At 45.7% G+C, this 11,693-nt stretch overlaps 1 protein-coding gene across 1 annotated transcript; it reads left to right on the forward strand.

The window, feature by feature from the left end:
- Positions 1 to 271: 271 nt before the first annotated feature.
- On the forward strand, positions 272 to 5,862 carry LOC143186601 (uncharacterized). The gene is made up of 3 exons (XM_076390285.1): positions 272 to 1,765; positions 1,820 to 5,702; positions 5,810 to 5,862. The coding sequence occupies exons 1-3, from the start codon at positions 272 to 274 to the stop codon at positions 5,860 to 5,862; spliced, it is 5,430 nt and encodes a 1,809-aa protein (XP_076246400.1).
- The last annotated feature ends 5,831 nt before the right edge of the window (positions 5,863 to 11,693 follow it).

The following is an 11,693-nucleotide window of genomic DNA, read 5'->3' on the forward strand; positions in this document are numbered from 1 at the left end:
TTTGGGTCACGACGGGTCGACCGCTCTGGCTCTCCGGTTACCTGCGAAACAATGGCGCTAAGGAGATATAAACTGTGAGGATCAGTATGAAAGAATCAATCGATCAGCAATAAGCCCTGTGTGTGGACAAATAAAGAGAAGAGAGGCAATTCTTTTCCTGTACATTTTTGGTGCCGAAACCCGGGACTTTCGCCGGTTGAGAATAGGAAAGGTGTCCGATATTCAGTGAGCGGGTTTCTCGCGAGTGCGGTTTGGGAAGATTTGTTGCTCCATGGCTCGGGGAAGCAAGAAGAGAGCCGCGCCAGGACCAGCGGCAGCAACTCGTGGACAGGCAAAGAGGTCACGAAATTTGAGCGGAGAAGAAATGGCGAGGACCTCCGGTGAGCAATCCGGTGAAGAACGTGCAGGTCCCTCCGGTATTCAAATGGGTCTGAGGAGACGTCCATCGTCGGAAAGGAGGAGGTCGCAGTCAAGAGATACCGAAGAGGAGCAACGACAATCCAGCGTAGTGCAGATGGCGGCCCCCGTTACAGACACGTCCTCGAGATCCTTGGTTGCCGGAAACAACATGCGTGCCTACATGGATGAGGAACCTAGAGCAGCAGTCGCTGGTGACAGATTCCAGGAGTGGGTAAATAGTACGGCTCTTCCAGGAGAACGTAATAATGAACAACCGCGACCCGCGATCGACCCAACCGCGCGTTTGGTGGATGCGATAGAGTCCACTTTGCGTGTAATACGCGATGCATCTGTAGTCGGAGAGGGCTCGCGAGTCGCGAACCGCCTGACATTAGCAGGTTCGTTGCCTAAATTCGCAGGGGACCCGTTAGAATGGCTCCACTTCAAAGAAACATACGATTTAACTTCGGAAATGGGGGCGTATACAGACCGCGAAAATATTGTGAGGCTTTTTGCGGCACTAAAAGGTGAAGCAAGGGATGCAGTAAGCACGTTGCTGGCGACGGGTCAAGACGCAGCGACTATTATGCGTACCCTTGAGCTGAATTTCGGTAATAAGAACATAATAGCGCGAAAAATCATCGCAGATATCAGGGAATTACCGGAACTAGACACTGGTAAAATAAATATAGCACAGTTCGCAACGAAACTCCGAGGTGCCGTCACAGCTTTCCGATCTCTCAAACTTATAGGGTATCTACATAGCCCCGATTTGATACAAAATGTGGGAAGTAAATTACCATCCGCTCTTAGATACGCGTATCACAAATATTCGGCAGAAGCACCCCAGGAGAAAACAGAACTCGAAAAATTGTCGGATTTTGTGTACAAAGAAGCTGAGCTCGCTGTGGCAGCAGGTGTATTTGGCCTAGAACCTAGGTCGACGTCAACGTCGCAAATGACGATTGTCTCGAAGGGCCGTGGCGGAGCGAGAAAACCGATTGCTTCAAGCGCGAAAGTGTTCGGAGTCAGCGCAACGAGTGCCCGTAAGAGTTCCATCGGGAAGTCAGTCCCCAGCTGCGTATTTTGCGATAGATCAAACCATAGATCGGCGGAATGCAGAGGGTTTGCGCGCGAGGGGGTGGCTCGGCGATGGTTCTTAGTGAAAAAACATAAGCTTTGCTTCAAATGTTTGTGTGAGGGACATGTCCGCGGAGACTGCAGAGACACTAACTGTTCGGTCTGTAGAGGGAACCACCACAGCCTTCTGCATGATCCGAGATCCTGTTATAGAGCAGCGAGAAGGGCGAGCAAACCGACCACCCGAGAGACTCGCACTCGAGACACATCGCGAACAGAGGTCAATGTGGCCAACGCGACCGAAGAGATTTGACTAGAGTTACCGCGTGTCTTACTAAAGATATTACCCGTTCGGATAGTAGGGCCGAAAAATGCTGTAAACACGTTCGCCTTATTGGACGAGGGCTCGACAATAACGTTGATCGATCGTAAGATATCTCGAGACGTAGGCGCAATAGGAAGGCCTATGAAAATAGCTTTAAAGAGTATCGATCCTAGATCGAAGATTATGCCCGACTGTGAGAGGGTCGAATTTGAAATAGAAGGAGCCTTTAGTTTGTATAAAATAAACAGAGCCGTCGCGGTAAGTGTGCTGAGTCTTCCTGTCCAGTCCATTTCAGGAAACATCGCGCGATACGTTAGGGCTGTCGAAAATGTAGACATAAAATCCTACCAAGATGCACGGCCCACGATACTTATTGGACAAGACAACTGGGACTTGATAGTTGCTCGAGAATTACGTGAGATGGTAGGAAGGAGCCTCGCGCTTTCGCGCTGTTCCTTGGGATGGGCGTTGCATGGGCTTGTGACGGGCTGCGGAGCGTCAGGAACGACTTTGAATACGTACGGGACGCAGCAGATGGACCGAGGGGATCCAGACGGGGACATCGCGCTTGATCCCAACGAACACCTGGACCAATTGATTCGGCAATATTTTGAAATAGACAGTCTCGGAGTTTGCGAAAAAATGAAAAACGCTAATGAACACGAACGCGCGCTAAGGTTATTGGATGAGACAAGCCGTCGCGTAGGAAAATCATGGGAAGCAGGTCTACTGTGGAACGAAAAGTGCGCGCCGAACGTAAATGGTAAAATCGTCGCACAAAAGAGGCTTATATCGTTAGAAAGGAAACTCGATCGCGAACCGGAGTACGCGTCATTATATCACGCGGAGATGGAGCGCTTTATTGAAAATGGTTACGCGGTGAAGGTAAATGACCGAGTAACTACATCACGACCGTGGTACTTGCCGCATTTTGGAGTGCGAAGCAGTACTAAGCCGGGAAAAGTTCGGCTCGTGTTCGATGCTGCCGCGAAGACGACGGGGGTCAGTTTAAACGACCAACTCGAATCCGGGCCGGATTTGTTACAATCGCTGCCAGGTATATTGTTGCGTTTCAGACTACATGAATGTGCGTTTAAAGCGGATATAAAAGACATGTTCCTGCGGATAAAGATTAGAGAAGAGGATCGTGGAGCGCAAAGGTTTCTGTGGCGTGGTAAGAATAGGCAAGGAAGCCCGGAAACCTACGAAATGACGCGTTTGATATTCGGGGCGAAGTCGTCGCCGTGTACCGCGATATACGTAAAAAATAAAAACGCCCGCGAGAATGCCGGGTTGTATCCTGATGCGGTGAAAAGTATCATCAACGATAGCTACATGGATGATTATTTAGCGAGTCGGAGGACTAGTGAAGAGGCCAAGAGACTTATTCGCGACGTAATTAGAATTAATTCTGAGGCAGATTTTGAAATGCACGACTGGGCCAGCAATGTCGTGGGTCTAGTGAGTTCGATACCGGAAATTCCACGACCGGGTAATGAGAAGGGGATGCGCTTGTGTGACCGAGGGGGAGAGAGAGTATTAGGCCTTATATGGGACACGCAAAACGATAAGCTAGAATTCCATGTAGGAATGGCGAGAATTCCGAAGAAAATACTAATGGGGACGATTAAACCAACTAAGCGAGAATTTCTTCGGATAATTATGTCGGTGTACGATCCATTGGGCTTCCTCTCACCATTTACGCTCAATGCGAAAATATTAATGCAGGAAGTATGGCGCAGCGGTATAGGGTGGGACCACCAACTAAGGGACGACGAACAGATAGGCTGGTTGTCGTGGCTGAAAGGCCTAATGAACATAAAGAATTGTCGGGTACCGCGTTGCTATGTACCGGCGGGATTTCATTACGGCGATACGCAGATACACGTGTTCTGTGATGCAAGCCTGAAGGGCTACGCAGCGGTCGCTTACTTGCGGGTAGCAACGGAAAGCGGGACGCGGGTGGCGCTAGTTATGGCGAAGACGAGGGTAGCACCTTTAAAACCGTTATCCGTGCCACGATTGGAACTACAGGCTGCATTGTTAGGGGCGAGGTTAGCGAAAACGGTTACGGAGGAGCTTAAGATCGACGTGAACCGACGATATTTATGGTCCGATTCCATCACAGTCATTCGGTGGATAAAGTCGGAACCGCGGATACGCCAAGTATTCGTCGCTCATCGATTAGGCGAAATTGGCGAGCTGACGTTGAGTTCAGAGTGGCGATGGGTCCCGTCCAGATTGAATCCTGCCGACGATGCGACTCGCTGGTCTAGCGAGGCCTTGGATCCTGCGGGACGTTGGTTCGTGGGCCCAGAGTTTTTGCAACTTGCGGAGTCTAATTCGCCAACGGACAGACCCATAGACGAGGCGGAGAAGATAGCAATTGACGGCATGGAGTTACGAAAAGCACAAGTGTATGTCACACACAGTGCTGAGTACGAAATTCCGCTCGTCGCGAAATTTCTGGGATGGCCAGGGTTGCTTGTAGTTGCGCGACGGGTAAGAGCGGCGTTTAATCGTTGGAAGGGAAAAGCGCAAGCGCAGATTACAGTAGAGACGGTGAGCGAGGCGGAAAACTATTGGTACCGCGTGATACAATCTGACGTTTTCGCGGATGAACTGAAGGCATTAATGACCGGAAAAAGTGTTAACAAGGGAAGCCGAATTGTAGCGTTAAAACCGTTCCTAGACGCAATTGGAATATTGAGAGCGAGTGGACGGGTAATTAAACTCGCAGACGAGGAGTTCTGCAACCAACCAATAATTTTAGACGCCAAACATGCCGCAACTAGATTGCTGATACAAAATTACCACCGACGATATTATCATGGAAGCAATAACACGGTCGTCAATGAAATGCGGCAGAAGTATTACATAATCGGTCTTAGACGCGTGCTACGCTCGTTAATAAGCAAGTGTATTATATGTAGGCTGAGGCGGGCGAAACCTCAGAACCCGACAATGTCCGCTTTGCCAGCTGGACGCGTCGCGCTTGGACAAAGACCATTTAGACACTGTGGCGTTGATTACTTTGGCCCGATGTTAGTTAAGATCGGAAGGCGTCGAGAAAAACGCTGGGGAGTACTTTTTACTTGCCTTACCACGCGAGCGATTCACTTAGAGTTGGCCAACAGTCTGAGCGCGAGCTCTGCCATTATGGCTCTGCAACGATTTGCAGCACGTAGAGGCACGCCATTAGTCGTTTATAGCGACAACGGTACGAACTTCAAGGGTGCGAGTAAAGAACTTCGGGATGCGACCAAGGCAATCGATACCGAAGCCTTGGTGGACCATGCATTAAGTAAACAAATAAAATGGGTATTTAACCCACCGGACGCGCCCCATATGGGCGGAGCATGGGAGAGGTTGATTCGGTCGGTAAAGGTGGCCCTGAATGCAACCCTGCGAAATCAAGTTCCCAGCGAGGAAGTTTTAAGCACGTTACTGGTAGAGATTGAACATTCGGTCAATTCGCGACCGCTGACAGACGTGTCCTTGGATCCGCGAGATGAGGAAGCGCTGACCCCGAATCACTTCCTCATAGGAGCATCATCCGGCGAGATAAAGATAAAGAAGTATGATCTACAAGCGACCTGCCTGAGAAAACAGTGGCAAATCGCGCAATCCTTCGCCAACGCGTACTGGCGGCGTTGGCTGCGTGAGTATCTACCCGGATTGATACCGCGTGCGAAGTGGCATGAAACAGAAAATTCTCTAGAGAAGGGAGACCTGGTCCTTATCGTCGATCTGCAGGCGCCGCGAAATTTGTGGAAAACAGGGACCGTGACGGAAGTATTCCCTGGAGCGGACGGCGTAGTTAGGATCGCGAAAGTGCGCACCTCGGCGGGCGTATTCACACGACCCGCGCGAAAATTAATTAGATTAAGTGGTTCAAGTGAACAACGGGGCTAGCATAGCTGGAAAGTAATGGAGCTCGGATGATAATTTGCTATTCGCAAAGAAAAATTAATTATTATTATTTTTGGTTGATATAAAAATTAGGTGCTAAGCCTCCTAGTTCAATTAACTCCAAGAAGAAAGAAGCATTTGTTTGAATTAAAAATTAAATATGTTTAATTTGAGGGGGAGAATGTTGTGGATAGGTATAAGTGTGTTCTTTTTGTTGCGGAAAGGTAAGAGAGTGTGGAGTGTGATTGACTCACTCGCATCGTGGTACGGATTATGTTTAGTTCAAAGTGAACTAAAAGAAGCTCGCCAAGGAACACCGTTTCCAAATTATCCGAGAAGCTCTGAATGGAGTGAATGCTTCCGCGTCCAATGTGAGTGCGTTGACGTGATCAAAACATTGTAAGATGATTGAATCCGATGAATGTGTAAGATTAAGCGCGAAATTGTATGAGGATGAGAATATACGCGGCTAGGAAGGTCCAAAAAAAGAGCCATAGCGGGGGGGTCCGGAGTGAAAATTAATGTCCCGACATGTATGCATCTGCGGATGAATTGGCTTCAAACGCGCGGGTTTACCCTAAAAAACGCGCGAATTCTCGCTGACAGAAACACTCGACTACGCAGCAGCGTTTAGTCGTGGTTCAAGCCAAGCGTGCAAAGGTAGACGTGAAAACGTCGACTTTAGGCCGCCATAAACCTCAAGAGGGAGGCCGTCTCCCTGAGTGTGAAGGTTAAAAAGCGTGCACGGTGAGATCAAAAATGGTCAATCCGGGGCCGCCAGGCTACAGGAAAAGTCACGAGAATCGCTAATGGGGTTAATTGAAAATATTTATGTTTAATGACAAGTTTGGGTCACGACGGGTCGACCGCTCTGGCTCTCCGGTTACCTGCGAAACAATGGCGCTAAGGAGATATAAACTGTGAGGATCAGTATGAAAGAATCAATCGATCAGCAATAAGCCCTGTGTGTGGACAAATAAAGAGAAGAGAGGCAATTCTTTTCCTGTACATAGCGACTTAGAATTAAACGCCAGAAGCATAGAATGCAATAAAAATACAACAGTTTTTCCATCGTATAACCGGAATAATTGCAACCAGTGTGAATGTTATGGTCATTTCTACGTTCCGGGCAACCTAGGCTTCACTCTGGGTCGTTGCTCCACCAGATCGAACAGCTAGGGACTTAGAATTAAACGCCAGAAGCATAAAATACAATAAAGATACAACTGTTTTTCCATCGTATAACAGGAATAATTGCAACAAGCGTGAAGGTAATGGTCATTTCTACCTTCCGGGCAACCTAGGCTTCACCATACGGCGTTGTTCCACCAGATCGAATAGTTAGGGCCTAAGAAGTGAACGCCAGAAGCATAAAATAGAATATAAATACAACAGTTTTTTCATCGTATAAAACGAATAATTGCAACCAGTATGAAAGTTATGGTCATTTCTTCTTTCCGGGCAACCTAGGGTTCACCCCAGGGCGTAGTTCCCACAGATTAAATAGTTAGGGCCTTAGAAGTCAATGCCCGAAGCATAAAATGCAATAAAAATACAACAGTTTTTCCATCATATAATAGGAATAATTGCAACCAGTTTGAAAGTGATGGTCATTTCTACGTTCCGGGCAACCTAGGCTTCACTCTAGGCCGTTGCTCCACCAGATCGAATAGCTAGGGCCTTAGAAGTCAACGCCCGAAGCATAAAACACGATAATAATACAACAGTTTTTCCATCGTATAAAACGAATAATCGCAACCAGTATGAAAGTTATGGTCATTTCTACTTTCCGAGCAACCTAGGCTTCACCCTAGGGAGTTGCACCACCAGATCGAATAGTGAGGGCCTAAGAAGTGAACGCCAGAAGCATGAAATACAATATAAATACAACAGTTTTTCAATCATATAAAACGAATGATAGCAACCAGTGTGATAGTTATGGTCATTTCTACGTTCCGGGCAATCTAGGCTGCACTCTAGGGCGTTGCTCCACCAGATCGAATAGTTAGGGCCTTAGAAGTCAACGCCCGAAGCTTAAAATACAATATAAATATAACAGCTTTTCCATCGTATAAAACGAATAATAGCAACCAGTGTGAAAGTTATGGTCATTTCTACGTTCCGGGCAACCCAGGCTTCACTCCATGGCGGTGCTCCACCAGATCGAATAGTTACGGCCTAAGAAGTCAACGCCAGAAGCACAAAATACGATAAAGATTCAACAGTCTTTCCATCGTATAAAACGAATAATTGCAACCAGTGTGAAAGTTATGGTCATTTCTACATTCCGAGCAGCCTAGGCATCACTCTAGGGCGTTGCTCCACCAGATCGAATAGTTACGGCCTAAGAAGTCAACGCCAGAAGCATAAAATACGATGAAGATGCAACAGTTTTTCCATCGTATAAAAAGATTAATTGCAATCAGTGTGAAAGTTATGGTCATTTCTACATTCCGAGCAACCTAGGCTTCACTCTAGGGCGTTGCTCCACCAGATAGAATAGTTAGGTCCTTAGAAGTCAACGCCAGAAGCATAAAATACGATATAAAGACAACAGCTTTTCCATCGTATAAAAGGAATAATTTCAAACAGTGTGAAAGTAATGGTCATTTCTACGTTCCGGGCAACCTAGGCTTCACTCTACGGCGTTGTTAAAGCAGATCGAATAGTGAGGGCCTAAGAAGTCAACACCAGAAGAATAAAATACAAAATAAATACAACAGCCTTTACACCGTATAAAACGAATAATTGCAACCTGTGTGAAGGTTATGGTCATATCTACGTTCCGGGCAACCTAGGCTTCACTGTCGGGCGTTGCTCCACCAGATCGAAATGTTAGGGCCTAAGAAGTCTACGCCCGAAGCATAAAATACGATATAAATACAACAGCATTTCCATCGTATTAATTGAATAATTGCAAACAGTGTGAAAGTAGGGGTCATTTCTACGTTCCGGGCAACCCAGGTTTAACTCCAGGGCGTTGCTCCACCAGATCGGATAGTTACGGCCTAAGAAGTCAACGCCAGAAGCATAAAATACGATAAAGATACAACAGTTTTTTAATCGCATAAAACGAATAATTGCAACCAGTATGCAACTTATGGTCATTTCTACATTCCGAGCAACCTAGGCTTCACTCAAGGGCGTTGCTCCACCAGATCGAATAGTTAGGACCTTAGAAGTCAGCGCCAGAAGCATAAAATACGATATAAATACAACAGCTGTTCCATCGAATAAAAGGAATAATTGCAAACAGTGTGAAAGTAATAGTCATTTCTACGTTCCGGGCAACCTAGGCTTCACCCTAGGCCGTTGTTCCACCAAATCGAATAGTTAGGGCCTAAGAAGTGAACGCCAGAAGCATAAAATGCAATAAAAATACAACAGTTTTTCCATCGTATAGCAGGAATAATTTGCAACCAGTGTGATAGCAGTGGTCATTTCTACGTTCCGGGCAACCCAGGTTTCACTCCAGGGCGTTGCACCACCAGATCGAATAGTTACGGCCAAAGAAGTCAACGCCAGAAGCATAAAATACGATGAAGATGCAACAGTTTTTCAATCGTATAAAACGAATAATTGCAATCAGTGTGAAAGTTATGGTCATTTCTACATTCCGAGCAACCTAGGCTTCACTCTAGGGCGTTGCTCCACCAGATCGAATAGCTAGGTCCTTAGAAGTCAACGCCAGAAGCATAAAATACGATATAAATACAACAGCTTTTCCATCGTATAAAAGGAATAATTGCAAACAGTGTGAAAGTAATGGTCATTTCTACGTTCGGGCAACCTAGGCTTCACTCTACGGCGTTGTTCTACCAGATCGAATAATTAGGGCCGGAGAAGTCAACGCCAGAAGCATAAAATACAATATAAATACAACAGTTTTTCCATCGTATAAAACGAATAATTGCAACCAGTATGAAACTTATGGTCATTTCTACTTTCCGAGCAACCTAGGCTTCACCGTAGGGCTTTGCTCCAACAGATTGAATAGTTAGGGCCTTAGAAGTCAACGCCCGAAGCATAAAATACAAAATAATTAGAACGGTTTTTCCATTGTATAAAACGTATAATTGCTGCCAGTGTAAAAGTTATGGTCATTTCTACGTTCCCGGCAACCCAGGCTTCACCCTAGGGCGTTGTACCACCAGATCGAATAGTTAGGGCCTATGAAGTGAACGCCAGAAGCATAAAATACAATATAAATACAACAGTTCTTCCATCGTATAAAACGAATAATTGCAACCAGTATGAAACTTATGGTCATTTCTACGTACCGGGCAACCTAGGCTTCACTCTAGGGCGTTGCTCTACCAGATCGAATAGTTAGGGCCTTAGAAGTCAACGCCCGAAGCATAAAATACAAAATAAATACAACAGTTTTTCCATCGTATAAAACGAATAATTGCTACCAGTGTGAAAGTTATGGTCATTTCTACTTTTCGGGCAACCTAGGCTTCACCCTAGGGCGTTGTTCAACCAGATGGAATAGTTTGGGCCTAAGAAGTCAACGCCAGAAGCATAAAATACGATATAAATACAACAGCTTTTCCATCGTATAAAACAAATAATTGCAACCAGTTTGATAGTGATGGTCATTTCTACGTACCGGGCAACCTAGGCTTCACTCTAGGGCGTTGCTCCACCAGATCGTATAGTTAGGGCCTTAGAAGTCAACGCCCGAAGCATAAAATACAAAATAAATAAAACAGTTTTTCCATCGTATAAAACGAATAATTGCTACCAGTGTGAAAGTTATGGTCATTTCTACGTTCCGCGCAACCTGGGCTTTACCCTAGGGCGTTGTTCCACGAGATGGAATAGCAAGGGACTTAGAATTCAACGCCATAAGAATAAAATACAATATAAGTACAACAGTTTTTCCATCGTATAAAATGAATAATTGCAACCAGTGTGAAAGTTATGGTCATTTCTACATTCCGGCCAACCTAGGCTTCACACTAGGGCGTTGCTCCACCAGATCGAATAGTTAGGTCCTTAGAAGTCAACGCCAGAAGCATAAAATACGATATAAATACAACAGCTTTTCCATCGTATAAAAGGAATAATTGCAAACAGTGTGAAAGTAATGGTCATTTCTACGTTCGGGCAACCTAGGCTTCACTCTACGGCGTTGTTCTACCAGATCGAATAATTAGGGCCGGAGAAATCAACGCCAGAAGCATAAAATACAATATAAATACAACAGTTTTTCCATCGTATAAAACGAATAATTGCAACCAGTATGAAACTTATGGTCATTTCTACTTTCCGAGCAACCTAGGCTTCACCCTAGGGCTTTGCTCCAACAGATTGAATAGTTAGGGCCTTAGAAGTCAACGCCCGAAGCATAAAATACAAAATAAATACAACGGTTTTTCCAATGTATAAAACGAATAAATGCTACGAGTGTAAAAGCTATGGTCATTTCTACGTTCAGGGCAACCTAGGCTTCACCCTAGGGAGTTGCACCACCAGATCGAATAGTGAGGGCCTATGAAGTGAACGCCAGAAGCATGAAATACAATATAAATACAACAGTTTTTCAATCATATAAAACGAATGATAGCAACCAGTGTGATAGTTATGGTCATTTCTACGTTCCGGGCAATCTAGGCTGCACTCTAGGGCGTTGCTCCACCAGATCGAATAGTTAGGGCCTTAGAAGTCAACGCCCGAAGCTTAAAATACAATATAAATATAACAGTTTTTCCATCGTATAAAACGAATAATAGCAACCAGTGTGAAAGTTATGGTCATTTCTACGTTCCGGGCAACCAAGGCTTCACTCCATGGCGGTGCTCCACCAGATCGAATAGTTACGGCCTAAGAAGTCAACGCCAGAAGCACAAAATACGATAAAGATTCAACAGTCTTTCCATCGTATAAAACGAATAATTGCAACCAGTGTGAAAGTTATGGTCATTTCTACATTCCGAGCAGCCTAGGCATCACTCTAGGGCGTTGCTCCACC

The sequence above is a fragment of the Calliopsis andreniformis genome, unplaced genomic scaffold (assembly GCF_051401765.1).
Source record: "Calliopsis andreniformis isolate RMS-2024a unplaced genomic scaffold, iyCalAndr_principal scaffold0018, whole genome shotgun sequence".
NCBI lineage: Eukaryota > Metazoa > Arthropoda > Insecta > Hymenoptera > Andrenidae > Calliopsis > Calliopsis andreniformis.